A 27,976-nucleotide genomic window follows, 5' to 3' on the forward strand; every position below is an offset into this window, starting at 1 on the left:
GTCTCACACCTTCCCCATTCTGCAGAGCCTCCTTATATTTAGCACCAAGCTTCACATTTCATACAAAGAATCCAAATTCCTTGAAGACCCGGGAAGTCGTACAAACCTCATTTACTTTGTGGAGTTATGATGTAGAGCAACACGCACACATCAGGCGCATTCTTGCCAAAATGCCATTTATTGCAGTATACCTTTACAGGGCATACAGATAACCGAATGTTGCATCTTTTTTTAGAACTCATATCTCATTTGTACCACTTAAATAACACAGAATGTCATGTTTGTTTCACAAACTGTCAGTTTAGACTACCAAAATATACAGTTTTTCCTTTCCCCCTAGCAAGGTTGTGAGGTACAACTGAAGTTTACCACTTTATCTTCCTGTGCTTTACAAGACTCTTTTCATAGATAAACCTATCAAACAACATTTCTACATTCCTATACAAAGCAAAGAATTACAGCTGAAATTAACACCATCCGGTTGTTGCATTAACCTATAAAAATTCATTCAGTAAAAAAAAAAAAAAAGACATAATGGACTTTGCAGCTTTACTTATAAACAGCCAGCTACATATATGCACAAGCTTTTCTTGTGCATCAAGAAGAGTTTTGGATCAAAAATTGTTTTTTTCTTGGGTTTGTAGAGAAGGCACCAATTTTAGCTGCGTAGCAGCTCAGGAGTGTTTTATACTTCATTTAAATTACACAGGTTTTTAAGTTTTACTGTTAACCTGCAGCATTTGTACCAACTGTTGCAATATTCTCCAGTATTCTCCAATCATTCCCTCTGGCTCAACAGCACAAATATTTACATCAGTCGTAAACACTCCTCCACCCCCCATGCCTTCTGCGCTGAGTGATGAGGAACTGAACTTGCAAGAAGCTAGCTGAAGGCAGAGCAGAAGTAAGGCTTGTGCAGAACACCACACTTCTCTTCTCACTTGGTTTTGACGTACCCTGGAGAACTCCAAACCCTGTGAGGTTTCGGTGCCTTGTATCTGGCAACACATTGACCACCAACAGCTTCAGGCATCCAGACTTTCCTCAGGAGGTGCTTCTCAGCCCTTGCTAGTCTGACATCCCTAGAGTTGCTTCTCTCCAAGGTGCAGGAACAGCTTCTGAAGAGAGGCGTTCCGGAATCGCGAGAGTCAAGCACATCAACTCTTGTATGTATTTAAGGCCATCTGCACTTAGCCTTCCTCAGACTTGGATCGGGTGCTGTGTTTCTCTACTCCTTAGCTGCGAAGGTGTGATATGCTGCTTTCTACCTTCCACCCCTGTGTGCCAAGGTCGTAGCACTGACCACGTTCTGAGACAACCACTGTGAAAAGGGCACAGAGAGCTAGGTGCTACGATGTGCTATCAGCCACCTGGTGACTCCACAGCAGCACGGGGTCGGAGTATTTACAGCTCGACAGCCAACCCTAGATTCAGCACCTAAGAGGGAATGTCTGAGATAAAAATGCTTAGAAAAATTCACTTCTTGCCTAAGCCTAGAAGGATCAAGAGCACTGGTAGTGGGATAGACCAGTGCTACTGGTAACATGAAGTCTCTACTTAGTTTTGGGGGTTTTGTATTACTACGTCCACCAGCTGCTTAGGAGCTGGTTCAGAGTAGGGGATAATATTATGTGATCTTTTCCAAAATATAAGTTATTTTAAACTATGTGACAGTCATTTGCTTACCCTGCCCCTTGCACCTCCTTTCACTAGAAGTCATGGTCAGCATGATGTTTCACAGGCATTAAGTGCTCCAAACATGGCAGCTAGAAAGAGATTGAGTATTGCAGTGTACCAAACTTCTGCCCAGCGCAGCCACTTGTTACACTTAAAACACATCTATGAGTTAAATAGGAAGAATCCCTGCTATACAGAATTTGAGCACTGTTAATCATTTATTCTTGCCATCCCTTTCCCTAAATATCAAGAGGTTTGTACATACAGTGCTCCCTTATCTTCTCCCCACCGCCTGCCCCAGCAGTCTTTAGATAAACCAAAGCGAGTTTAGGAACTTGCAGTCCCATTTCTGTTAAAAAAACAAACAAACAAAAAAGTTGTGCAAGAAAGCAGGGAATGTTCAGTGAATCCAGATCTACTTTGTAGTTACAAAAATTTCCAATGGCTAGGTGGTAAGGGCAAATAACCCAATGATCATATGGCTTAAGTTTAATGCAAAGCGCACTAGGAGGTCCATGTGCAGGGAGAGAAGAGTCCAAGAAAGATGGAATAAGAAGTGTCCTGAAGATCAGAGTTTATGCATAGAATTCTTCTTGTTTGTGTGGTTTTTGGTATCCTCCGTTAGACTGTTTTGGTTCATCCAGTGAATAGCTTCCTTCGTCTTTTTTCTTCATTCTGTACAGCATAAATGCAACTAGAAACACTGCGAACACCAAGCCTACCAGTCCTCCAGCAATAACACCTGGAAGGGGGAGAAAACACAAATTACTCTCAGCGCCATGCCAGATAACATCAGTCTGATCCTACGCTTCCAGGTTGTTCCTTAAAGCGTGATCCCTCAATTCATGATTTCCAGAAACGACTTTGTCCTTTTGCCCCCCCAAAACCAGTCATTCTTCCATTACCAAGAGCCTACTCATCCACACGTAAATCTACAGAAATAGATCTCCCACTGGGCCGTGCTGCAAAACCCCATGAATGGAGCAAGGCAGTGCTGTTCAACTCCTGACCCAGGCAGCATGAGAGCAGTTTTACACTAATTTTTGAGTGAAGGAATAGATTTTAACCTAAAATTTCAGATAACTAGCGGTGTCTTTTTGTTATTATCAGAGTAAAATTTGCCCCATTAAGGTTTCAGCAACACAAAACCACGGATCACCACCCTCATTTGAGAAAGCTCTAATGTAAAAGGCTCACTTTCATGCTCCGAGATGTACTTGCAGAACTGCAGCCTCTGCTGCCTGGGAGACTCCTAGGGGAGTCTACTTCTACCAACTAGAAATCCAGAATATCAGGTACCTCCAAGAACTTCTTTCCTGTCCATAATTCCCGAGGCTCCTGCTGCTTTGGCATTCCTCCCAGAGTCAGCCGGCACTTCAGAGTTCTGGGTGGGGACCAAATCCTCATCTTTAATCAAGATGAAGTCTCCCTGTTGGGACACACAAGGCAGGTTATTCATGTTTCTCATCATGGCTGTTACTGGAGACCTTACACAGCTTTTTTTTTTTTTTTCCTTCCCTCATCTAAAGCCCTCCACCAATATAAGGTATTAAATTGATTGTTGGTTTTGACAAATTACCACCCCTTCTGCAAACCAATGGTACTACCAAGTTACTAGAGCCATCTCCCTGGAAAGTGTGTCAAAGCTACTAGTCCTCACCGGGTCTCCGGAGCCATCTTCAGAAACCTCCTCATGTGTAGGAGCGACATCCTCTGGAGCTGTCGTAGGGGCAGCAGTGATGCCTCCCACCTCGTGATGGATGGTGGAGTCAGTCTGAAGTATGTTTATAGTGTCTGGTGTGTCAGAGCCAGGGGCTTTGGGTTCAAGCTCGTGGACCGTGTCTGAGGCTTCCGAAGGAATTACATGAAGCACCGAAGGAAAGTGAGTAGTGGGGCTTCTCACTGTTGTAACCACATCGTTTGTTGGTTTCTCATCGGGTGAGCCCAGGATGGGTACTTCATCCTTCACAGCTACAACTGGCTCCACTGTCACCACATTACTCGTTGCAGGGGGAGCTGTTACTTCCTTTTCAGTTCGGCTCTCAGTTCTGGGAAACAGCTGCTCATTGAAATCCATTGGTGTTGCTGGTAGCGAGGAGTTAGTCGGCTCTGCTGGGATTCTCCAGGTGAGAGATGGGTCAGCCAGGGGACCTGCAGAACAAAAAGCATTAACCTTGGCCAGCTCAGAGACCTATTAGCAGTTACCTTCTGGACACTAGTCTAAGGGAGGAAGCCCAACCTGCACAGCCAATTTTCATACTAATAGCAGTTCACTTTGCAATTCCTTATCTTTTTCAGTGTAGCAAGGAAAGAACAGAACAACGTGCTATTCAACAACACTTTGTTAGCTGCTTTATAGCACTTGTCTAGCACATGGGAGTCTGTTTGCAGACAGGCTTACAAGGAGGATGTCTGCTATCCGGTACGCTGGCTGCTCAGGGTGCTTAGCTGGCTCTTATGCCATAAGTACCTTTTATGCAACTCTGAGTAGTCACCCATATACACAACACCTTTAGTCACTGACACATTTCATGGTATTATTCATGCAGAATTTCATCTTTAAAAAAAAAAAAAAAATCAAGCCTGTGGTTGGAAGGAAGCAGAAGCACAGTTTAGTTTCCAACAGCTTTGCTCTTTCTGCAGTAGCATCTTGACTTCAATTCAACACTGAACAACAAAGTTGTCTCTCATGCATTTAGTAATCATTCTGACAGACTTTTTCCCCACCCTAAAAACGCTTTATTATGTTTAAGAAAAATTTTACGGCCCATGGGAACTTGCACATCTGATGACAGATAAAATTTGTGCTGGATGTATGCTGGCAGGTAGGGGTTTACACACCCTCAAATGGTATCTCCTTCCAGCTCGTGAGAGAGGCCAAACAGCCTTCTTGCAGCCTCTGTGCCCCACAAGTAAAGAATCGCTGTGGTTTCATAATATTTTTATGTGGTATCTCATATTAGCAATGACATACCTGCTTCTGCTCCCTTTCAAGTCTCCTACAACTCATTTTCTACTAATTGTTAATATCTAAAGCAATTCAAGATGAATAGATTAGGCTCTTGCTCTGTTCCCAACTCTGATATTCTGGGGCAAAGGGGTGTGATTATTTTCCCCCCCTCCTTTTAGCCAGGATGCTCATCAAGATCTCAGCTGGCACATTCTGGAAGGATCAAGCGCCGGCAGTACAAGTGCTAATAACTCACCTGCACCTGAACCTGAGAAACCATCATCATCATCACCAGATGAATCGAGATCTTCAGGAGGAAGGTTCAGATTTGTAGTTTGCTTTAAAGAGGAAGGGAAAAGGTGTGTTATTGATGAGATAACTTAAACTAATCATGCTGCTTGTGCAGCATCTCCTGTAAGGGCTCATGAAGGTTACACACACTTTCAATGCTCAGAGCGTATTGTCTCATCTTTCTTCACTCTGTTCCCCCTTCCCAAAGGAGAAGTTCTGATTAATATCAGAAGGGTCAGCCTTGCTGTTTCCCTTCTCTGTGCTGCTTCCAGGCTGTACTTGCTTTTGGAAAGAGGGAAGTAAGGAATCCATTCAGAGAGCTGCATCTCGGTAGCAGCTGATGCTCAGTCCATCCACAACATAACCATGATGCTGCAAGTTTTGACTGCTCTCTTCTTTGCTATCTACCAACCTGCTCAGCTGAGAATTACCACATTGCTTCTAAGGGCGGGGAAAGGAAGAAGGAACAGAAAACTTCGTCTGCTCTGCCTTTTTCAGCCCCATCTGTGTTCAGATATCTGAAACCACAGCATCTAACGAAGTAGAATGAGATTCCCTTTTAATAAATGTCAACACTCATATCAACTCCTGAGACAGAAGCCAGTCTTCCACGTAGGAGAATACAACCCTCAGCCTCCTACATTTAAGCTTCAAGGAGTACAATAACCAGCAGCCCCATTTCAGTGCTGAAACAAGAGCCCAAATCCCTGTTCTACTGCACCTGTTTGTCATAACACACAATGTTCAAAGCTGTTCAGGATATCCAAAGAAGACAACACTAAAATAAAGCAGTGATTACTTGCTGGCTCCACTTACTGTTCACATCCGTGGACATATTTGACTCTCAGCTCGTGTCTAGCTGCGGGTTTATTTCTGCAGGACTACCATTACCCAACGAGTCATTGCTTCCTATAAATTTCATCTTTCCCCGTCCAACTACATTTGCCATTTTCCAGGATTTTGACTTCTTCCCCATCCTCAAATTGCCCTCACTATTCCTTTCCAGCACTGCCCAATCTGCAAGTTTAGCAGATACTGCATTGCATCACAGAAGCGAGGGCTGTTTCTGATCATGGTTTTATCAGGACCGAAATCTCATTTTATTATGTAAAAAGAGGAACATACGTTCTTGCCAGCTTTGCACCAAGCTCAGTGCAGCTCTCTAGCTTGCATTAACCTAATGTCATTTAGAAAGGAATATAATCATGTAGTCACAGAACACTCTGGGTTGAAGGGACCATCTAAAGATCATCCAGTTCCAACCCCCTGCCCTGGGCAGGGACACCTCCCACCAGCCCAGGCAGCCCAAAGCCCCATCCAGCCTGGCCTTGGGCACTGCCAGGGATGGGGCATCCACAGCTTCTCTGGGCAACCCGTGCCACTGCATCACTGCCCTCAGAAAAAAACATTTCTTACAAATATCTAATCTAAATCTACCCTCTTTTAGCTTAAAGCCAGTACTTCTTGTCCTGTCACTCCACCCCCTGACAAAGAGTCCTTCCCTAGCTTTCCTACAGCCCCCTTTAGGCACTGGGAGGCCGCTGTGAGGTCTCCCTGGGGCCTTCTCTTCAGGCTGAACAACCCCAAATCCCTCAGCCTGGCTTCAGAGGAGAGGTGCTGCAGCCCTCTGATCATCCTTGGGGCCCTCCTCTGGACTCACTCTAATACTTCCACATCCTTCTTGTGCTGGGAGCCCCAGAGCTGAACGCAGGCTCCAGGTGAGGTCTCACAAGGGCAGAGCAGAGGGGGACAATCACCTCCCTCGCCCTGCTGGCCACACTGCTTTTGATGCAGCCCAGGATATGGTTGGCTTTGTGGGCTGCAAGTGCACATTGCTGGCTCATGTTGAGCTTCTCATCAACCACCATCCCCATGTCCTTCTCCTCAGGGCTGCTCTCAATCCATTCTCCACCCAGCCTGTGTTTGTACTGGGATTGCCCCAGCCCAGATGCAGGGCCTTGTACTAGGCCCTGTTGACCCTCATGAGGCTCACACAGCCCCACCTCTCAGGCCTGTCCAGGTCCCCCTGGATGCCATCCCTTCCCTCCAGCGTGTCAACCACACCACACAGCTTGGTGTCATCAGAAAAAGTGCTGGGGGTACACTCGATCCCACTACCCATGTCACCAACAAAGATGTCAAACAGCTCCAGTCCCAGCTCCTGAGGAACACCACTCACTATTGGGTCTACACCTACAGCAAGACTATTTTCATCCTAGGAAGAAGTTCACTCCATTGCTTTGTCTGACGGATCATACCACTGCTGGCTTTCTCACTGTCAGCTTCATTACCTATATGGCTGTATTTACCTTTTTTTTTTTTTTTTTTTTTTTTTTAAGATACCAGATTTATCCAATTTTCTCTTCCTTCCTTTATACTTTATCCATTCTACACATTTCCATAGAACAGTTTGTTTCCAAAGTGGTTAACCAGCCCATTAGATGTTTAAAAGGCTTGACTTTTCTGAACACAAAAGTATGCAGTGGATCACTAAACAATTAAACCTTTTTTTAAGCAGCCTTCTTTGGTTGTCACTTGCCTTCTCTACTGGAGAAAAAAATAAAATCTTAAGGCTTCTAAAATATCTCTAGAGTAATTCCTAAGAAGAAACTGTCCTGCAATCTTCTGCTTAGCTGCACGTCATGAGGTGATTTGGATTTTTAGATTTGTCCCTGCTTGTTTGCACTGTGCTCATGCACTCACCCATGGAAACTAGGTCAGGTAAGTACTTCCCGAACGCTTTCCTTCTTGTGTCCAGGACCAGTGACTCACCCGAGCGGTATCAGAAGTGCAGTGAGATCTGAGCACGTTGGTGCCAAAAGAACAGGGAAAGACTTCGGCTTCCCAAATTCTGCTCCCTTGAGCTTCCTTTCCAGTAAGTTCACAAGTGAAACCAGATTTCAGACACTGCCCCAGTGGTGTGGTCGGGGGACCTGGGGGGCACTTTTCTCCCTCTTTTCTTCCATCAGCAGCACCAAGCACAGCCCTCTGTTCTTGATTTTTCCCAAGAATCAAGAACACTCAGTTTCTGAGTTTTCACTCAGTTTTTCCTCCCCATGGAAAGATGCTGCCTTGAAGCTTTTAGCAGCCCCTCCAGGTTTTCACTGAAGACCAAGACTGCCAACACAGTTTACAACCAGACACCACACTCCTTTACCCAGGATCAAGATTAACTTCCCTCCCAATTTGAATGCAGGATTTCCAAGAACACCTGTGCAGATTTGATGGTCCGCAGACCACAGTGGGAAGGATCAGACTGTCAGGAAATTAAACAGCAGATGTTGATCTTTACTACTGAACCAGCACCCCTTCCCCTTTTGGTGTCAAGGGGTGAAAGAAGCATGGCATGACTGAGCACCTTCCTTTTTATCCCAGTATGTTCAGCAAGCCTAGCCTGCCATTCCCCCTCACACCTGAGTTTCCAGCCTCCTCTCAGGCTGAGGCATGTCCTGCTTCTCCATAGCCTTTGCCACGTACCTGCTGGAAGGCTACTTGGGTTTCTGCATCTCATCAGGAATAACTGGGTACCTCTCGGAGAGGAAGGGCAAGCATGGCACAGCACAAACATCTGCAGGGCTGTGCTGTGCCACTGCGCATGCATCCAGTTTCACTACATGTGCATTAAGGAACATTTGCCTAATTTCTGTAAGTGGACAGTTACACAAAGACCGCCCTTCTTGCTCCCTAGACTTCGGCAGGAGGGGAAAGGCAGTGAGTAACCTTTCCTTGTGACACAACACACCGTGAGCACTGCTGAAAGGTCAGGCTGCTGTAATGATCAGCTGCTGAAGGATTTCAGGCACGGCAAGGTTAACATAAGACACTGACTCAGGACAGCATCGGAAGAGATTGATCTAATTTGGGTTTAGATAAAGAAACCTCATGGTCAAGGCTTTTCCATGACCTTTTGCTGAAGATGAGTTTCACCAATGGGAAAGGTTTTGATAAGTCAGGAGGATTAGGGCTGCAGAACACAGCTTGAATCTCCAGGTTGTGCCATCACGCGTAGGAGCTGGAAATAAATTCCAGCTTCGAGCGAGATTGCCCTACCGACAATTTTGTATCACTTTAGCTACTGTCAACGTGCTTTCAGAAATCACTTCCATCATCATCCAGTTTAATTTCCAGGCCCTTGGGACTATTTAGGGACCATTCACATTATAATTGATTCCAGAGAAATTGGATGAACACAGCTAAGTTCAGGCTGTGGATCCTTTAAGGCCATATCTCTGATAGCATCCTATATATTCTAGTCAAAAAGCTGACAGTTTTGATATTGCGCTTACAACACGTTGCTTTTTTATGATTTGATTTAGATAGCATCCTTTTTTTTTTTTTTAAAGCAACCTACACAACTGATAGGAAATATTTGCCTAGCCCAGGAAAAACCCTTTGCAGTTTGGTGATGCCAAAGGCGGCTGCATCACGCGAAGGGTAAACATTTTCACAGCATTTTTGGCGGCACTGACCAGGTCCCGGTAAGCAGCGGGGACCTCCTTCCCCCAGTAACAAAGCCGCTTGTCTGGGGGAAACCCTCGGGAAACTGTTCTGCTCTCGCTGAGCCCTGCATTGTTACAGAACAATGGTTATTCAGCTCTGCTGGGACAACCAGAAAGCTGCTCGGTGGCATCTTCCATTTAATCAAGAACGGGCCAGACTTTCACAACTCATTACCAAAATTATTGGCTCCAGAAGTCTGACACAGACTTTTTTTTTTTTTTTAAACGCATCATTTCTAGCCATTCTTCAGCGTTCGTCTTGATCTCAGCCTTGACACACGACTCTTTTTGTGCTGCCGTGGAGTTCCCCCCCTGCTTGAGCCCAAATCTCAAGTCCTGCTCCACGCTGAAGGGGAGATTTACAGTTTATTGATCCCACCCCGCCCAAACTGGGAACCGCATTTCTTTAATTTGAAGTCATGGTGTATGTAAAAGGAAGCAGCTCATTTCAAACTGCTCTTTGAGGTTAAGCAAAAACATGGGCTTTGCCACAAGCTCCTACAAGCCCTAAACTAGATTAAGGATGATTTGTATCCCACTCTTATTAATCCTAGTTAGGGATCAGCCTCTTACAGCAGCGTCAGAAACACTTGAAATCCTCCTTTATCTGAATAATGCTGTTAAATTTGTACGTTTGTTTCTCCAAGTGGTAAATCCTCCCTATTCAGCTGAATGAGCTCTCCCACCCGAATCGCCTCCCTCAGCATCCTGCAGGATCCTTCCAGCTTTAGGTGAAGCAAAGCCAAGGACTTGCTCTGTTGTATAAAGAGACTTACACGAATAAGACAAGCATTTGCTTTCTAGTTTGCCTGCCACATATTACACTGAAGCATGAACGACTTGCACAAGGATTTAGAACAGCCCTAAAATAAAGCCAAATGGAAAGTTGTTTGTTTTTTTTCTCTATACACAGAAGAGCAGAGCTAGTCCAACAGACCTGCTATCTGAGGCAGAGCAGCGTAAAGCACTCCTAACCTCAAAATATTTATATTAGTGTGTGGGAAGACAAAACCTCCTGCTGAAAGAAATTTTAGCTTTGTTAAACCTTGATATTCTCAAGTTAATAAACCCACACACGATTAACTCCAGTCCCAGCTGTCCATGGTCTTCAGACAGCTTAAGAAAAGCAATCTTTCCTTAGGAAAAAAAAAAAAAAAAAAAGAACAGCAGAGCCACCAGCTTCCTCACCTATCCCCCCTCCGCCTGCAGGCTGCTGGCACTGTCAGCCACACACACCTTCAGTTTGAACAGGCAGACTTAAAACCTGGAGGAGCTGAAAGAACTGATGCTTTTATGTGACAAGTCAGCAGCGATGTTTGTGTGCAGGTCTGACCCGCCAGCAGCAGTGAGGCACCACCGCTCGCAGCTTGCTTGGTGGCCCCACAGGTTAACGAAGTAGCTCTCTTCCCAGAAGAGCCAAAGAAGCAGCTTTCCAGCGGGGGTCAAAGAACAGAAAGACAGCTACAAACTGTCCCACCAGCAGCCCGCAGATTGCACAGCAGGATTATTTTTTAATCCTCAGCTAGTCTTCTGATCAAGGCTGTTCAAAGCACTACCACTACCTGCCCTCCCTATTTCGGGCAGTTTCGTTCCCCTTTGCTCCAAAGGGCTTCTGCCGTGCCCCAGCAGGCTTCAGCATCCCCAGCGCTTCACATATCAGCTTGTATCAACTGGAGCAAGGCTGGCACCTGGCTCCCGGGGGCTCCTTCCACAGGTCAGGCAGCTGCCAAGGTGAACACGAAGGAAGCTCCTTTGCTCTGCGAAGTGAGCACTGCAACAGCAGCACGAGGTGAGTACGCCACTTAATCCAGCTGCTTCTCCATCTGATCTCCATTTGTATCTGGAAAACCATTGCCAAGTAAGCTCTTACTGACCTCCTCTTCTGTTTTTGGCTGGTGCCTCAAGAGGAGGACCATGTCTGAGGGATCCTTAGATGGATGCGAGCACAGCTGCTTTTCTTTGAAGCACAAAGCAGCTGATCATCAGCCGTCACCTCCAGGCAACTGTCTCTGCAGGCAGTGAAACGCCTTCCAACACTGACTCAAAAAGAGGATGAGGGCTTTCAGGATCTATTCCACCATGGGCAGAACCGGTTCTTAGAACTGCCCATTGTCTGCTAGGCTTTGATTTGCTTTTTTATTTGTGAAGTTTTATGGCCACAGCTGTAAGAGCATACTGTGACCCTCTGAGCAGTGCCGTGGTCAAGAAGAAGAGCACCCAGAGCCTGCCCTTTCGTAGGCAATGGGATTACAGCTTGGGGCTGAGGGCACTGTCTACGTAGCTACTCCATGTGCATCACAGCTACGGTCCTAAGAGTTAATCAGATGAGACTCTGGAATTACCACGCTGCAGTCCAGTCAGCATTACACTTTCTCCGTACTGTGACAAGGCAACTTTTTAAATTAAGCAGGGCTGAAACACAGCAATCACCACGCCAAGAGTGAAAAGGAGATGTCCTGTCACCTTCAGCTGGGCTTTCACGTCCTGTACTTCAGGCTGTTCACCCCAGCGCCTCCCCCCGAGCATGTCACTTCATGCTCCCTGAACATAGCTCTTCACGCAGTCTCACGGTGAACCAGATCAGGGAACTGGTCTGGTTAAAAGAAAAAAAAAAAAAAAAAAAAAAATGAAAGCCAACACCATCATGCAAAGAATTTTCCAGCAGGACCAGTTCTCCAGACCTGCTCGGTGCATGAATGCCCAAGTGTTTGTATTGGCGCAGGGGCACAGCGCGGCAGCCAGGGCTGCTGAAGCAGCTCCTCCTGAATCCCAGCCCGGGCTCCTGGGATGCTGACACACATCCACCTCCCCTGCGGCAGGGGGGGCAGCAAAATACCCCGCCACCACTGACGTGCATTATGGAAATGCGCACCGCCACCCTCAGCCTGCAACCATGCAAAGCAGAGGCTGACTCAAAGGGCCATGCAGGTCTACACACACAGCAAGGAGAGAGGCTGTGGGGAGACTTCTCTCCTGGTTTGTGACGGATAAAGTTGGTCCGTATGTCTCACAACAGCACTTTTAAGACATCCCTGACCTAAACACAGCTCCTTAGTCACAGCAGCCAAGGTTGGATGGATGCCACAGTCAGGGAAGTAGCAGCACTGCTTTCGTCTCAGGCCACCTGAGCTTAACGAGACATCCAGGGCAACTTCAGTTTTGCACTGGACAGGGAGTGCATTGCACGTCCTTCAGAAGACAGGGCTGAGCAACGCCAGGCCAGCTGGAGTCCTACAGGGCTACAGACTCCACAGCTGGCAAGTTTGTGGCTGCACACCACTCATGGCATCAGCGATAACACACCACGTGTTCTCTCTCTTAACCAGCTCCCCTAAAAGCCCAGGGAGTCCTTCGGCAGTACGGAGATGCTCAGTTAGATCCTGTGCTCCTGCTTATCCACCTGGATGGGGGACAGTGGTGGGCTGTCAGGATACAGCCCAAGGAGTCCCAGAGCCAGGCACCTTTTGTCTCCCACGTTCAAGGCAGCCTGCGTTGGAAGACACAGCCTAATGAGGAGCTCTCTCTTCCCTGCAGCTAATCTCATGGGAAGCAGTCAGTTCAGTTTTATGCTAGAACTGCTCTTCTTTAAAGAGCCTTTGCTGCAGCTCTTTAGCATACTTGATGGTTCAGTCATTCATTTCTTCAGATAGCAAAGGAAAGCCACAGCCGATGCATAATCTCAAAGAGCTGTGCCAAGGAGGTGCAGCAAAACGAGGCCAGGCAGCCAACAGCACCAGTTCGTCCCGGGGAATTGCTTGCAAACTATTTCAGCTGGCTTGAGAGACAAGCAGTGAGCTGTGTCAGCTGGGACTGGACAACACTAACTTGCCTAAAAACCCTTCAATTTAAAGTCACCAGCACTTCTTAGCTTCCAGTGTAGAAGAAAACAGTGGGGAAGGCTGAGTTTTGCAGCACCAGCCAGTTTGGAAAAAGCACAGACCAAGATTAGCTTAGTTCAGGCAAAGCCAGTGGTGGGCGGCCGCTGCCAGAAACCCCGAGAAAGTAAAAATTGCAAGGTGTGTGTATCCTGCAGGTCATAGGACATCTCTATGAACTACAAACCCATCCACTAAAGGACTCCAGCAGCCCACAACTCACTACCTATACACGCCAGTAACCACAGCGCAGGCAGACATCACCCTCCTGATGCAAAAATCAGCAGGGACAGGAGCTAAGCAGGGCTCCCGATGTGCCTTCACCCCCCTGCAGCAGCACAGCCACGTGCCCTTTTGCTACCACGTCCTGCAGCTCGGCCAGCTCACCAGCACGGTGCCTGCAGCACATGCAGCCCCTGCCACAGGGTTCAGGCAGGGCTTGAGCAACTCCCCTCAGGCCAGTCAGCAGCAGCCACGGCCACTTCAAGGGAGACTGAACTTTGTAGTGTCGCCCTCCAACACATACGTACACACTGACCTTAGGTCTTCAACAGCAGATCCAGTGAAACCAGCCCCTGCTGTCAGCTACCTGTTCCCATCCATGCGCATCTGTGGCCACAAACAGCCTGGCTTGCAGCTGGGTATGAATTCCTTTCCTCATCCTATATCCAGCCACCCACTCCTCCTGTGGTGCAGGGTCAGCAGTGAGGCCTGTCACCAGAGCGAAAATCCCAATAAAGCAGATCAATTAGCATTGCAGATCGTCCCTCAGACCCAGCCCTGAACCACATCTTGGCTGCAGCAGGCAAAGCATCACCAGCAGGTCAGGAGAGGTGATTCTGCCCCTCTACTCAGCCCTGGTGAGGCCACACCTGGAGCAGTGTGTCCAGTTCTGGAAAGGCTGAGAGAGCTTTTCAGCCTGGAGGAGGGAAGGCTGGGGGGATCTTATCAGTGTCTGTCAGTCCCTGAAGGGGGGTGCAAGGAGCCAGGTTCTGTTTGGTGGTGCCCTGTGCCAGGACAAGAGGCGATGGGCACAAACTGGAACACAGGAGGTTCCCTCTGAGCAGGAGGAAACACTTTCTTTATATGAGGGTGACTGAGCACTGGCACTGGTTGCCCAGGGGCTGTGGGGTCTCCTCCTTGGAGACCTTCAAAAGCCGCCTGGATGTGGTCCTGGGCACCCTGCTCTGGGTGTCTGCTGGAGCAGGGGTTGAACCAGATGAGCTTCAGAGGTCCCTGCCAACCTCAGCCATTCTGTCATTCTGTGATTCACCAGTCCCAGGGCTGTAAAGCAACAAGTGTCTCCAATCATCCCATTTGAGGCTGTCTTCTTCCAGTAGGCCCGCGAGCTCGAACTGGTCAGTGTGCAGCTGGAGGCCACGCGCCAGAACACCGACAGGATCAGACCTGCGTGCTCCTGCTGCTCTGGCCATCACTGCAGAATGGGAGCCTGCAGCACCAACGCCAGGACACAGGAGACACTTCAGTCCCAGAGGAACACAGCTTGATCTTTTCATCTTCAGCCATTTGGCTCAGGAAGCTCCAGCTCAGAAACTGGAGACATGTCTATAGGAAATCTTGGTGTGCTCTGGAGCATCTCAGGTCTTCAGGTTAGGCTGGTGGCACGCTGAGTCACTGATGCCACTCAGCAGCACCTGGAAAACACGCATGTGCCTCTGGTCCCAGGGAAGCTTGCTTCCTGGAGGCCACACAACTGGTAGAACCCATTTCATGAGCCCCACACCAACCTTCGTGTGATCAGCATGCGCAAGGCCAGAGCTCTGTGGGTGCTCTGACCCAAGCAGATGTGATCCCAGGAGGCAGAAGTGCCCCCCACCACGCTATGCAGTATTCTGGGAGGGAAGGAGATGCTCTGCCTCACCACAGGAAGGGAAGCCAAGATGCAGCCTGCAATGCCTTCGTCCTCCAGGAATTGTTATCAGGCAAGAGTGAATGCAACAGCCTTTGGTATCTAGGCACAAGGCTAGGAGAAGACCCAGGTTCTTATCTTAATCCTGGGAGTTTCCCTCTCCTCCTTGAACTCCAGCAATTACCTAGTGCGAGATATGCCAAGGAGCCAGGAGACAAAGCTGTAAGATCTTCCTGAAGGTTCACAGAAGCTTTTTCACTGCATTAGTGACACACATTCAGGCTCTGATTTGAGCAAAGTGCTGTAATACTACGCTTATTCAGTGAAATCCAAGTTCCAGATAAGAAAATCCAGGTGTATCATCAAACTAAGGGTTCACTGGCGGTTACTTCTGGCTCCCAGCAGCTAGCGAGGTGTTTTAACCTCAGCAGAATGCTGAGCTTGCAGCCCTGAAGGTATCAGAGATCTGAAGGGACCTCCGGGAGTCACCTGGCTCAGTGCCCTGTGCTCCAGCAGGGACACTGACACCAGGTCACCAAAGGTACCAAAGGTCTTAGCTAAAGGAGGTTAGCTGATAAACTTAGTAAGGCTACTTAGATCTACTAACAGTTAGCTTTAAAACAACACAAAATGCTGATAGGATATTCTGATTAAAGTTACAGTGGAGCCACCCAGACTTAAGATTTTTGTATGGAGATATATCCTACAGCAACTGCCTATGCACAAAACAAAAACTACTACCCACTGACACTTCAGGGGCAGATACACCTGCCAGCTTTAAGGCCAGCTGCTGCCAAACTCTGCCTCAGCTTTCCAGTTGATTTGCCTGTAGTTGACCCTACAGGACATGCACAAAGTCTTTCGTGACAACCAGCCTGAGGCTCAACAATCCAGGGCCTTCTTGACTGCTCCACATTTGCTCCAGAAGAAGAAATGATGAAGCCTCTGAAGCTTGTTAACCAACTTTTTCCTAACAATCTCTATTCTCCATACCACATCCCAGACATTTTCTGCCTTTAAGTGATGTCTTTCGACAAAGATCTCGTCCCCAGCTCCTCAGTTCCAGCACCGTCCCTCCCCCAGCACACCCCACTGAGGGCTCGACTGATCAGGGAGCTGGAAGTACCCCAAAAAAGCACCCAAAACAAGCGGCCTGGCTTGCACAGACAGCAGCCCCACGTCCGTGTCAGATGGCAGGACTGGTCACACCCCACAGCCTGTGCCCTTCCTGCTGTTATCTGCCGGGCTGCTGCAGGAGGCAGCGACTATTTGCAAGGGCGCTGCAGCAGCTGATGTGGCTCGGGCAACAAAATGAGCCAACAGCTGGCATGCAGCAACTCCCTTCGGGTTGGTCACGCTCACTACAGCCAGGATCTAGCTCGTTCTGAGGAGCTCCGTGCTGCTCAGCAGGACTCACGTCAGTCAGATTTGAGTCTGTTTAGAGGGAACTTGTGAGTCTCCATCAGCAGCCAGTTGCTGGACTCAGGAAAAGCATGCAAGCAGCTTTAGATTTCATTTTTGATCCAACTGGGTGTGATTTTTGCATCTTGGCAGGTCTTACTCTACCACTGCATGGTTAAGTTTACTCTTTGCACTTGCTTCCAGGCCCCACCATTTCCAGTTTTAATTAAATCAGCGTAAATGTGAGGGTATTACATCTTCCCCTAGGTCAGGAGGCGTGCCATCGGGTCTGTTTTATCCACAGCACCTCATAGCATTGACTGAGTCTAGATGGTTTATAATGCAGAAATCACCCCTGCCAAACAGATGCAGTTACACGAGCATGGCTGAGCCATGCATGAAAGGACCCAACATCTCCACTAGATGCAGCAGCCACATTTCAGGTGGGGAACACCCTGCTCCCCCATCCCAAGAGGGGCTTCCAGCTTCACTCCATCCCAAGATCCCTCTCAAAGAGGGGCTTTCAGCCTCACCCCTTCCTTCCACACAGCCCTAGTAGCTCCTGAACACTGGTGCCCCTGCTGAAGGAAAGCAGCAGGTAAGCCCTTCAGGGACTGCTTGCCTCCTTGGAAGAAAGAACAGCAGTGACTTGGTGACAAAAGTCAGAAGATGGCTGTGGGCACAGAGGCCCACATCTCATTCACCTATTCCAAAACTGCTCAACCTGCATGAATTCCCCACCCCAGGGAAACAGGCAGTCCCACAACCACCAGAGCACACAGTGAGTGGTCTACCCACAGTAAGCAGTGCGGAGCTCAAGCTCTTGGCACGACTCTCGTGGTCTCGGAGCGTTGCTAACCCTGCCCGTCAGACAAAGCTCTGACAGTAGCTGCTTGCTGCTACCCCCGGTTACAGTTAAATTATGCAACACCTGGATGAGGTTATGGAAGCTGGCTGGGGTGCTTCCAAGCTGAGTCACGAGGGTGTAGAGGTACCATTTCAAAGCTGGAGCATTGAGCGAAATCCTCCCATCAGAAACCGTTTTCAAATCCTGCTGCTGCAATTGCACTCCAATTACCCAGATTTACTCACCTCAGAAATGAGCACTGGAGGTTTTTTTTTTTTTTTTTTTTTTTTTTTTTTTTTGAGTAAACACCTAGTGGGTTAGGATTAATCCACTCTGATCTAGAGTGGCTCAGTTAAATCACTTGGTACCACATCTGTAGAAGGGAGCCCTGAGCAAGGCGGGACAAATCACAGAGCTTGCCTTTGATCCAAGTCTCACTATAAAAGATAGCAGCTTCAGCTACCTCATGCCGTCATGTCTGGGCCTACAGCTGGTTCTCCTGCCCTCCCCATGGCCTTGCTTCAGGGCAGTCACCGTGTCACTGGAGGAGGTTTGAGTTTAGGGGGAAATGCTACCACATTTGTGGGGGCTGCACTCCTTCTGACTCTTATGGGCCGCTAAGACTCACCAAGTCGTGATTTGGACACCTTTTAATTTTGCACATCTGAATTGTAAAGGGAAAAGAGATCACTAATGCCACCTCTGATGGACTGTCCACCATCAAGACAAATCATTAAGACAGCAACACAAGCCATTAAGCTGTGAGACAAGGTAAAGTGCTGCAGTACTGAATTAGTCCTAGCACAACGTCCCGTAGGTCGGGCAAGGAGTATCCTCAGAATAGCTAGATGCTACGTAACAGCAGATCCAACTAATCCTAAAGACACTGCTCGAACATCACCAAGTTGAAGACATTTCATACAGGAATAAGCTCCTGGGTCTACTCGATGACCACAAACTCTAGCCAAGGCCTCTAAAGAAAGAGGAACACACCGTGCCGAAGGACCACCCTTATGGGCTAATTCCACAAGGACAGGCTGAATCGCTGGCACACACCAGCACCATCACAGCCACACTGCTTTGCTGTTTTGTATTAATTCACCCTGCAGCCCTCAGCTGGTTGATTCCATGGGATTTTCATACAGCTGTAGTTGCTCATCCTTCTGATGCATCCAAGAGGTTCAGTACTCACCGAGAGAGCCGTGATATCCTATTAAGGGCTTTCACTTTCTTTTACTGTGTGCAGCACTTTTCACAATTTCATAATATCCTGGGCCTCTTGCCAGAGGCCCACCGGCTACATCCATATTAGTAAATTAAACAACATCAGGGAACATCCCCGGGCACTGGAACACAATCTACACCATCAAATTATTAGAACGATCCCAGGCAGCCGTGAGCCTTGCCAACTGGTATGCCCCCAAATGATGTATGGGAACACTCCTCTGGATGCAGAACGGAGCAGGGGGGAAGGCACTGAGGGATGGGTGAGAAAATAAGGTTTGCTTTACGACTGGGACTCCGGAATTGAAGTTGGCCATGGGACAGAGCTGTTTCCAGCCCATTTAACTTACAGGAACAAGTAAATACGGAGTCATTTTTTACCCCCTTTGGCTGCATTCTGGGGAGGAGGGGGCACGCGGCGCATTCAGCACTTCGGGGCTGCGATCACATCTCCCAGCTTCCGCAGCAAGAAGCTCGCCACCATTCCTCAGCCGTGACTGCTGAGGAGCCTTTTACAAGTTATTTAGAGATGCTTCAGAGCGGGGCCGATGCTGCTGGAGGATTAAGCTCACAGCGTTCCTGTTCAGGGCCATGAGTCAGTTGATGTAAGTGCCCGATAGCAGAGCACTCCTTTGCCACTGCCCAGACATGCCAGAGTCAGCCTCTTTTGTTAGGCGCTTTGTTCGCTGATGGGAAAGTAGTCACGATCTAGATGATTCCTCCGTTAGGACAGAAAGAGATTTAGAAGTCAAAGCTGCCTAGCTGCAGGCTGTTAGGCAAGTTTCGATGCAAGCCTCGCTACCACTTTTCCACTTCACGTAGGTGCCACTTACACCCCGGTAGAGCCAGTGAGGTGGACAAATCTCATTTGGCCATCAGATCTGCCAGCGCGAGAGTCTTTATTACAGTTTCATAAGCACAGAGCACAGCAGGGGAGTGAAAAATACCACTTACATTACTGTTTGTATCAGACATGAACTCAAGCAAGCTTTGTAGTTGCTCTGGTTTGGACTCCTACTCTTCTTACGCCTCAACTTCTTGACCAAAGAAGGTTTGGGCTTTACTAATAAAACTACCTGTTAGCTGGTCAATGGGATAGCACGTCCTGTCTCCTGCAGAGATACTCCTACCCCAGGAGGACATTTTGGTAGACAAAGGCTGCCCTGAGCTCCTGTGCTTGTGCAGAGAGCAGGCACACAAGCCTCCCAGATCACTCGTCCCAGGTTCAAGGTTTACAGCCTCCAAACCCTGCTGCGAGCTGGGCAACAAACCTCACAAGATGCGGAGACCTCTGTGTGTGTGTTTCTCCACTCTACTGGTTCCAAAAGCATACAAAAAGGCATCGATAAGGTCCTGTTTTGGGACAGGGGAGAGCCAGGCAGTCTTTTCCTACAACACTGTAGCTGCCAGCCTTGTGTGCTCCCATGCAACAGCTCCCTACCGACACAGCCACAGCAGCACCGCCACGACATGGAGCTTCACAAAGGAGCTCATCTGGAAATTGTTAGGCTAATCACTGCTTGCTCTCCAGATGGCAGACTGGCTCCACTCTCCCCTGCCCACCTCCGGCTTCAATATCCAGTCTGCTCTTCTAGCAATCCCTAGATGCAAGGGGCTGGATGGGAGTGGCTGTACCACGTTTACTGACACCGACATTAGAAACTAATTAGAAGAGTTTTCCTGTGTTCAGCACGGGGCAGTCATGCTCTGCCCAGAAAGCGTTTGTCGCTCTGTCCTTACAACGGGAACGGAGTTCAGGTTTCCCTCCAATTAAGAGGCAACGAGCTCCTCATCGTGTGGCAAGGACAGACAAAAGAGCAACCCCCTCTGGAGCTATGGCAGTGAATGCACGGGTGGTAGACACAGGGCACCCCAAGGACTGCCTACAGCCCAGCACCAGGACTGCCAGCCTCTGCTTCCATGGCACACAAGGCACCGCCATTACCACTCAGGAGGTACTGTAAAGTTACGGTGTGGAGGTGGCAAGAGCCACCATGAAAGGCAAGATACCCCGAGTATTTTTGGCAGGCACGTCCCCATCTTACATCTCTGCCTTCGATTTAGTCAGGAGTTACTCTGCAACAGCAATCCTGAAGAGCTTTCAGGTATCAGAAGGACCCTGAACGCTAGGAAACAAAATGAATGGACATTAAAACAAATAATATTGCAAAAGTAAGGGCTGTGGAGAAGAGAGCTCTGCCAGGGAGCAGGGCAGTATGATGTGCACATGAAGCAGCAAGAAAGCTTCAACTGATCAAAACCCAAGAGTTTCCAACTCGAAACCTCGCAGGAGTGCCATGACTTGCACCATCTCCATGACTCAGTTGGAGCTGCAGTGACTCAACAGGAAGCTCCATCACCAGCCCCGTCCAAGCGCCACTAGCACACTGGTTCCCATCCAGCTCAGCAGGCCTCACAGGTGAGACTGGTCTCAGCGGTGCGATGCAAACATCACAGCCCGGCGTGGCAAGGAGCCCAAGCTAACAGATTCTGTTGGACCTGTGCCGGTTCCACAAGACCTAGAACGTCAACTGCAGCCAAGCGCTGCTTGAGAAACTGCGAGGTTGGGAAACCACCACATTAGCAGATGTTGCTCCACAAGGGCTGCTTGTAGGAGGTCCGAATGTTATCTCACCTTGAGGTGAGGCTTCACAGTGCAGGAACTTCTCCACTAGCACCTCCACAGCTGAAAGTGCACTATCCCAGGTTTCTAGCCAGGCCAGATAAAGCTCATTTATGCGGTACGCCAAGAGCCTAGCAGAGCAGTGGTTCAAACGGGGCATGCTACTCAACTCGTAACTTTGGGACCTGATAAGAAAACTGATGCTCAGCACCAAGCTCCAAAGGAGACAGCATGTGATCCTGGCCTTTAGAGTGTCTCCTTCTCAGCTCAGAGGATAAATGAACCCGTAAGAAATACCAGAGCTCCTTGTACTGCTGGTCAGAACATCTTCCTCTTTGCAAATTCACCACCTGTATCAAAGCCTAGGGAGTAACAAAGGTGCCCCACTTCTAATCCACCAATAAACAGCATCTTAGGATACTAAAATGCTCTAATCCCCCCAAAAAGCTCACAGTTCCTTCTCCCTCTAAAAAGATACATGTATGTATGTTTCTGTTCCCATTTCCCATGTCAGAGCACTGATACAGAAGCCAGCTCTACTCCAGCAGAGCCAGGCTGGGCTATTGTTCAGAGGCACTGATCCTGTTGCACCAGAACAGGAGAGAGCTGTTGTTCTAGCTGAAAGCTGATGTTTCCCACTGCTTTGCTAGCTCTCTTGGCACAGGAACAGCGGCGGCCTAGACCATTTGTTTATGGATTGGGTTAGCAGGGAAGTTTCACAAATAGGAGCAGCGCTTTCAGGTACATCGCTCCCAGATTAAGGAACTAACACGAAGGTGTCTGTGCTCCCCTTACGGTCAGGATGAGATCCCATCAGCTGAGCCCAGACAAAGCCATTCACCTCGGAGCAGACATGCAGGAGCTGGTCAGATAACCACTCTCTTTGGCTGACTGATTACATTGTTGTGACTACAATAAGAGCTTGGGCACCTAGTGCACACGTAGACACCTACGCTGAGGCATCTTAACATCAGCTGATCATTGTCCCGAGGGCCATGTGCCACTTAAAGTATCCTGCGTTTCAGCAAGCGATCAGGGTCTTGCTGTCCTGAAGTTCTGTACTAAGAGCTCTGTGTTAATAACGAGGAGATCTAAGATAAAACTGTATTGCTTCAGTAGTTTCATCACTGACATTACCCCTTCAGGAAAGAATCATGGAATGGCTTGGGTTGGAAGGGACCCCAAAGACCATCCAGTTCCAACCCCTGCCACGGGCAGGGACACCACCCACTAGACCAGGTTGCCCAGGGCCTCACCCAACCTGGCCTTGAACACTTCCAGAGATGAGGAAAGAGGTCATGTCTTCTCTCCCAAAAAACTCCCTCCTCTATCTACTCCTATAGCTGGCCCCACTAAAACCCCAGCTCCCTAGGTGCCAGGTGACACGCACATTGGTGCAGTGCCCCTCTCGGAGGCATTATTATGGTCCTCAGACACAAGAGCCACATCAAACAAGGTTAGGACAAGGCGCTACCACACAGGCCACCTGGAGACATCTACCCACTAGCAATGCAAAACACATACTTAAAATGGACCAATTTTGCTGCTAAAACAGCAGCCTACATTTCAGGTTAGTGCACTCGCTTAATTTTAGAAGGCTTACAGGTTTCTTGCACTTGCTGCAACTTGTCTCGGGTTGTTAGAGAGGATTGTTTGGTTTCCAGAAGTTTCAGAGTGCTGCCATTAGAAGTGTTAGCTCTTCTAGCCACTTAAAACTGCCAGAAACCTGGAACAAAAGGCTAGAAACTCGCAGCGGAGCCCCCTTCCCCAGCACAAACCGTAGCTTACCGCTCTCTGCTCTCATCGGAGCTGACTCACTCTTTTCAGGGAGGGAGCCACCAGCAAGCGAGGCTCAGAAGAAGTGCTGTTTGCAGTACTTGATAAATAATGTGACGCCGTTCTGTAGGTACTTCTACAGAAGAAAGTGTTTCCTTCTTATCCACTGCCTACATGTTTAATAAGCAAGCCGGGCTACCTAATTTCTTCTAATTAGTTTGCATTCAGATAGCAATGACATCACCCTTGGAAAAAGGGTTCTGCCTGCCCTGCTAAGCTTGCGTTAACCACCAGCACGCACCCACACCAGGTGAAACAACTGAAACCCCGTTCTCCTCAAGGTGCACTGTCCTCCTCCACGCTCAGCTGGCTTTGCGGCAGCGTTATATCCCACAGAAACATCCCTTTGGGACAACAACCACACTAACCCATTAAGATGCATCAGCCTTCTTATTTCAAGAAATTCAATGCCCCCATCGTTTCAAAGAGGAATTTTAATCTCATATGGGATGTTTGAGTAGCAAAGTGTTATCTTGAGGAAGGAAAGGAACCCACAACTATTCATGCTCTTAAGAGTGCTCTGAAAGAAAACAGCTATCATTTGGCCACTTTCTTGCTCCTGCTGCTTAGTTAAGTCCTGCAGCAACAGCCAAGGGTCAAGCCATGTGCCAGAGGCAACGGGACACCCTCCTATAACCAACCACCAGGAGCCCAGCACACCCATGCCAGCACCCTTAACACCATGACCTGCCACATGCAAAGGGCTGCGTAAGGTCACTCTGCTTTCTCCACTCAACACCAAGCACAGCCACCTGATGCTAAAGCCTAATTGCTCCAGCTGGGTGGGAAAGGCAGCCTCATCTGTGTCACTGACATTTCGACATGGGAAGGCGGCCACGTGATGCCCAGGAGGGAACCAGCTTCAGCGCTGAGTCACCACCGAGAGCCCCGAGGACTCCTCTGTTGCTCACCAGGACCTCCCTCAACCTGAAGCATCAGCCAGGCCATCTCCCCACACACAGGAAAACTCCAGACGAGCATTCACTGCATGCCTTTACCATTTCTAATAAGAAACATTTATCACTGGGTAATTTTATCCAAAGGCGCTGCAGAGGCTGCAAGTAAACTGCAGTTTTTCCACGTTATTCATTAGCAAGCTCGTTCAGAAGTGACGAGCAGAGCCCTCTCCCCACGAGGCAGGGCTGATTACGCTCACGTGCTTGTCATTTTTGGCCACCTCACGGACTAACTACTTACTACCATGTGTGCTAGCCGGCTGGATGGATGGATGGCCACATCTACGGGCAGAGCTCACAGGCAGGATGGCACAGCAAAACCGCAGGTATTTTGAGCGGCCTCGGTCCTGCTGTGCACTTTGTTCTGCCACTCCTTATCCAGCTACCGCTGCAGATCGTCTCCAGACCAGTTTCAAACCAATTACACCTTTTCTGAACGAAATAAAATAAAAAGGGGAAGCGTGCTTTGATTCGCATGCTCCTGCCCACGCGAAGCCTCAGGTTCTGCTTGCTCCCAGCTGCTCGGCGGGGCTGAGGGCTCCCAAACGATGCATGCAGGCACCTGGGGAGCAAGCACCCTTCATGGTGCGAGGAAAGGGTGGCTGTGTGCCCCTCGGGGGGTGCCAAGCAGGGCTCCCACCCCTCACAAACCACCCGGAGAGCTCCCACACGAGGAGCCGAGGTTGCTGCGGCCAGAGCCCCGCCGGGCAGCGCCGGGCCAGCCGTCCTCTCCTCTAGTCGCGGATGACATCTGGCGGCTGCTGCTGCGGCAGGGAGCCGGGGCTTTCCGAGGCTGCAGCCCCACCGGGCCTCCTCCCCCCCGAGCTGCCCGGGGCACGGAGCCCCTCCTGGAGCTCCGGAGTTGGGAGGAAGAGCACAGCGAGCCGGGGACGGCCCCAGGAGGCTCCGGACCCCCAGCAGAACACCGCCACCCGCTGCCCGGGCCAGAAAGAGGTCCGCAAAGGGACCTCCCAAGCCACAAAGAGCCCGATGCGAGGCTCACCCCCAGCCCCGAGAGACCAAGGGGGGAGCCAGCGGGTGGCCGCGGCGTGCTCGGAGCCTCGCAGCGGGGCGGAGCCGCCGGCAGGTCGGGAGCAGCAGCAGCAGCAGCAGCGGGGCTGCTTTGAATTAAGGCTCCCGCCAGCACAAAAGGCCATTGAATCCCCTCCCAAAGCACCAGCCCGGCCCGGCCGGCCGAGGCAGCGCCCCCCAGCCCCGCAGCCCCCCGCCGCCGGGCTCACCGGGAGGGCAGCAGCGTGCAGGCAGAGCGCCAGCAGCCACACGGCCGCCGCGCCGATCATCCTTCCTCCTCGGGCTCGGCACTGCCCTTTCCTCTCGGAGTACGCTCGAAGAAAGACCTGCCGGTTTTCACTCTTCAATATTTTTCTTTTTTTTTCTTTTTTTTTTCTTCCTTCTTTTTTCTCCTCTCACCCTCCCTTCCCCAGCCGCTCTAGTGCTCTCTCTGCGGCGGCGAGGAGTTGAACTCTGTCTTTTAATGAACCCACTGCAACAACCTTCACCTTACGGCCACCCCCCGGCCGGCTCCGCCTCCCCTCGGCTCCCCTCCCCTCGGCTCCCCGCGCCGGCCCCAGCCCAGCCCAGCCCAGCCCTGCCCCGGCCCGGCTCGGCCCGGCCCGGCCCGGCCCGGCCCTGCCCGCCCCCGCGCTACCTGCGCCGCCAGCCCCCGGCCGCCCTCCGCCGGTCCCCCCCGAAGCCCGGAGCCTCCGCTCCCCTCGCATCGCCCTTCCCCGATTTCCTCCGCCGCCGCCGTGCTTCCTTCCTCCTGGCTAAAAATAAGGAGAAGTTTGAAAGCCCTCCCTTCCCTTCCCGCGGTGGGAACGATGCTATTGTGCCCCTTCACCCCCCTTTCTGTTTGTTTTTTTCCCCCAAAAAAAGAAGTGGGGATTGGGTCGTGCTGCTGCTGGGACAGGGTTTCCAAAGGGGTAAAATGGGGTTAAAAAAATGCTGCTTTGGATCTGCCGCATGAAGGGCTGCTTTCAAAGAAGCCCCTTCCTGCCTGGCCGTGCAGAGTTACAAGCAACTTGCGTGCTCTCCTGCGCTCTTTGCACGTCTCGCTGATGATCGTGCAAGCGGAGCAGGCAATAACCCTGCACAAAATACAGCACGGGCCGAGTTTTATTACCCCGCTCGCACGGCCGGGGCTGCAGTTCCTGTTTGCTCCCAGTCCATTCAGTTGTCGGGTTGTTTTTCTTTTTGCCTTTGTGTGTGTGTGCCAGCACACGCTGGAGTGTTGGCTATAAACAATGCAAGCAAATGTCTGTGCAGACTTTAAAAAAAAAAAAAAAAAAAAAAAAAAAGGAATGAATTAAAAACACTTTTTAAGAGCTAATAGTGCTGCTGGGAGCGCACACTGGTGGCACTGTCAATGGGCACCGCGTGCCTGTGGGGTGGCCGGGATGGAGGAGGGATGCAGCCAAGCTAGCAGCCATGGGGCCGTGCTGTCCTAGGACGAATGGGGGGGGGGGGGGGGGGGGGGGGCACACAAAAAAGAGCTGCAATCAGTGCTTCTGGTGTCTCTCAGGGCCCTCGGGCGGGCGTTGGAAGGGGACGGCCAACCTCTGCCAGACTGAGGATCCCTTTCCGCAGCTGTGGCCCAAAGGCTAATAGACCTAATTGGATATTCAATGTGGCTAAAACTCATGATTTTATCACGTGTCTTTAATTAGCTCGCTTTCTTTCCCTCTCTCTTATATTGCTCATGCAGCGTTCCTCGGAACAACCCCTGCCATGCCGCCTTTCCCTCAGCGGGGCCGCGGCCGCCATGTTCCGCTCCCCCATGCTGGGGCTGCTGGGGAGAAGATGGCGCCGCTGTGGCTTTGTGGCCGAGATGGCTGCAGGGCATGAGGCGGTGGGGCGGAAAGGCAAGGTGGGGTGGGGAGAGGAGGCAAAATAAAAACAACTATGGGGGCATGTGGGTGCCCGGCATGGCCGTCACATTGCGGTCTGTGCTCCAGGAAGGGCAGAGGGGTGATGGAGGCTGACAGATGTCTGGAGCTGGTGGCACCCAGAAGTGTAGCGCTGGTGAGGTGGGCTCCACGTGCAGGTGGTGACGTCCAAGCAAGGGGACATCCCAGCTGCGACGGTGTGACTGGCAATTAGCATGGAGCTCCTCATCACCCTTCTCGGCTATTTTGGTGTGGTAGAGGCCAGTTTGTCTGGGCTGTATCCAGTGCTGGAAGCTTTCGGACATGGAGGAAACGCTGCCATGAGGGCTGCCTCCATGAGCTGTGCGGAGGCGCTGGCAGGGCCTCGCAACATATGGATTTCATGCGAGTGTGTGCGCGTGTGTGTTCGGGGAGATGGGAGATCAAATAGCACTGTGGTACTACTTGCTGGATTTGCTAGAAAACATTTAAAGCTTGATTGGGATGTTCTGGTCAGGATCTGTGAATGGGGTAAGGGGAAGAACAATGCTGTGTTTGGGAGCCAAGTGTTTTCAGTGACATTCCCGTGCCCTCTGCTTGATCATTGAAGCATGTTAAGTATTGTGGTTTCAGTCAAAAGAGCTCCATGCTGAAAAGCCAGATGAGACTTGTATGGAAAGGAGTTTCTTGGCAGCCCCGCGCTCAGGGGATGATACGAGTTGGTTGTCTCTGCCCAGTACAGTGGAGCTGTGGGGATTTCCCAGAAATGGATCAAGGGCTTCCAGCAGCGTAGCCCAATTGAACTCGGCCTCCCTGGGGACAAGGGGCTGGTTTGAACTGTGTCCTGCCATGGGAAGAGGGGAAGCACAGCTGGGGGACGAACCCAGCCTGCTGCTTCCTCCACCACCGGAGGCAAGGGGGGGAGCTGGGATGGCGACTTGCTGTTGGGCAACCACCATCATTCTTCACAGTGTTCTGCAGCAGGGGCCATCATCTCTTATGCCCTGTGAATGTGAGCATCATGCAGCAGTGGGAGCTGCCT

General features: G+C 50.0%; 2 protein-coding genes across 2 annotated transcripts in view; both read right to left on the reverse strand.

The window, feature by feature from the left end:
- LAPTM4A (lysosomal protein transmembrane 4 alpha) overlaps positions 1 to 25,171 on the reverse strand; it is a 186,711-nt gene extending 161,540 nt beyond the window's left edge. The window contains exon 1 of the mRNA XM_084515395.1: positions 25,135 to 25,171. The gene's annotated coding sequence lies outside the window, so the exon portion shown is untranslated. The remainder of the gene's footprint in view (positions 1 to 25,134) is intronic.
- Positions 160 to 25,604, reverse strand: SDC1 (syndecan 1). The gene is made up of 5 exons (XM_084515392.1): positions 25,291 to 25,604; positions 4,884 to 4,965; positions 3,338 to 3,828; positions 2,977 to 3,106; positions 160 to 2,419 (listed from the first exon to the last, which is right to left on the reverse strand). Exons 1-5 carry the CDS (start codon positions 25,348 to 25,350, stop codon positions 2,253 to 2,255), a joined length of 930 nt encoding a protein of 309 aa, XP_084371518.1. The 5' UTR covers positions 25,351 to 25,604; the 3' UTR covers positions 160 to 2,252.
- Positions 25,605 to 27,976: the final 2,372 nt, after the last annotated feature.

The sequence above is a fragment of the Aythya ferina genome (genome assembly GCF_964211825.1).
Source record: "Aythya ferina genome assembly, chromosome: 3".
Taxonomy (NCBI): domain Eukaryota; kingdom Metazoa; phylum Chordata; class Aves; order Anseriformes; family Anatidae; genus Aythya; species Aythya ferina.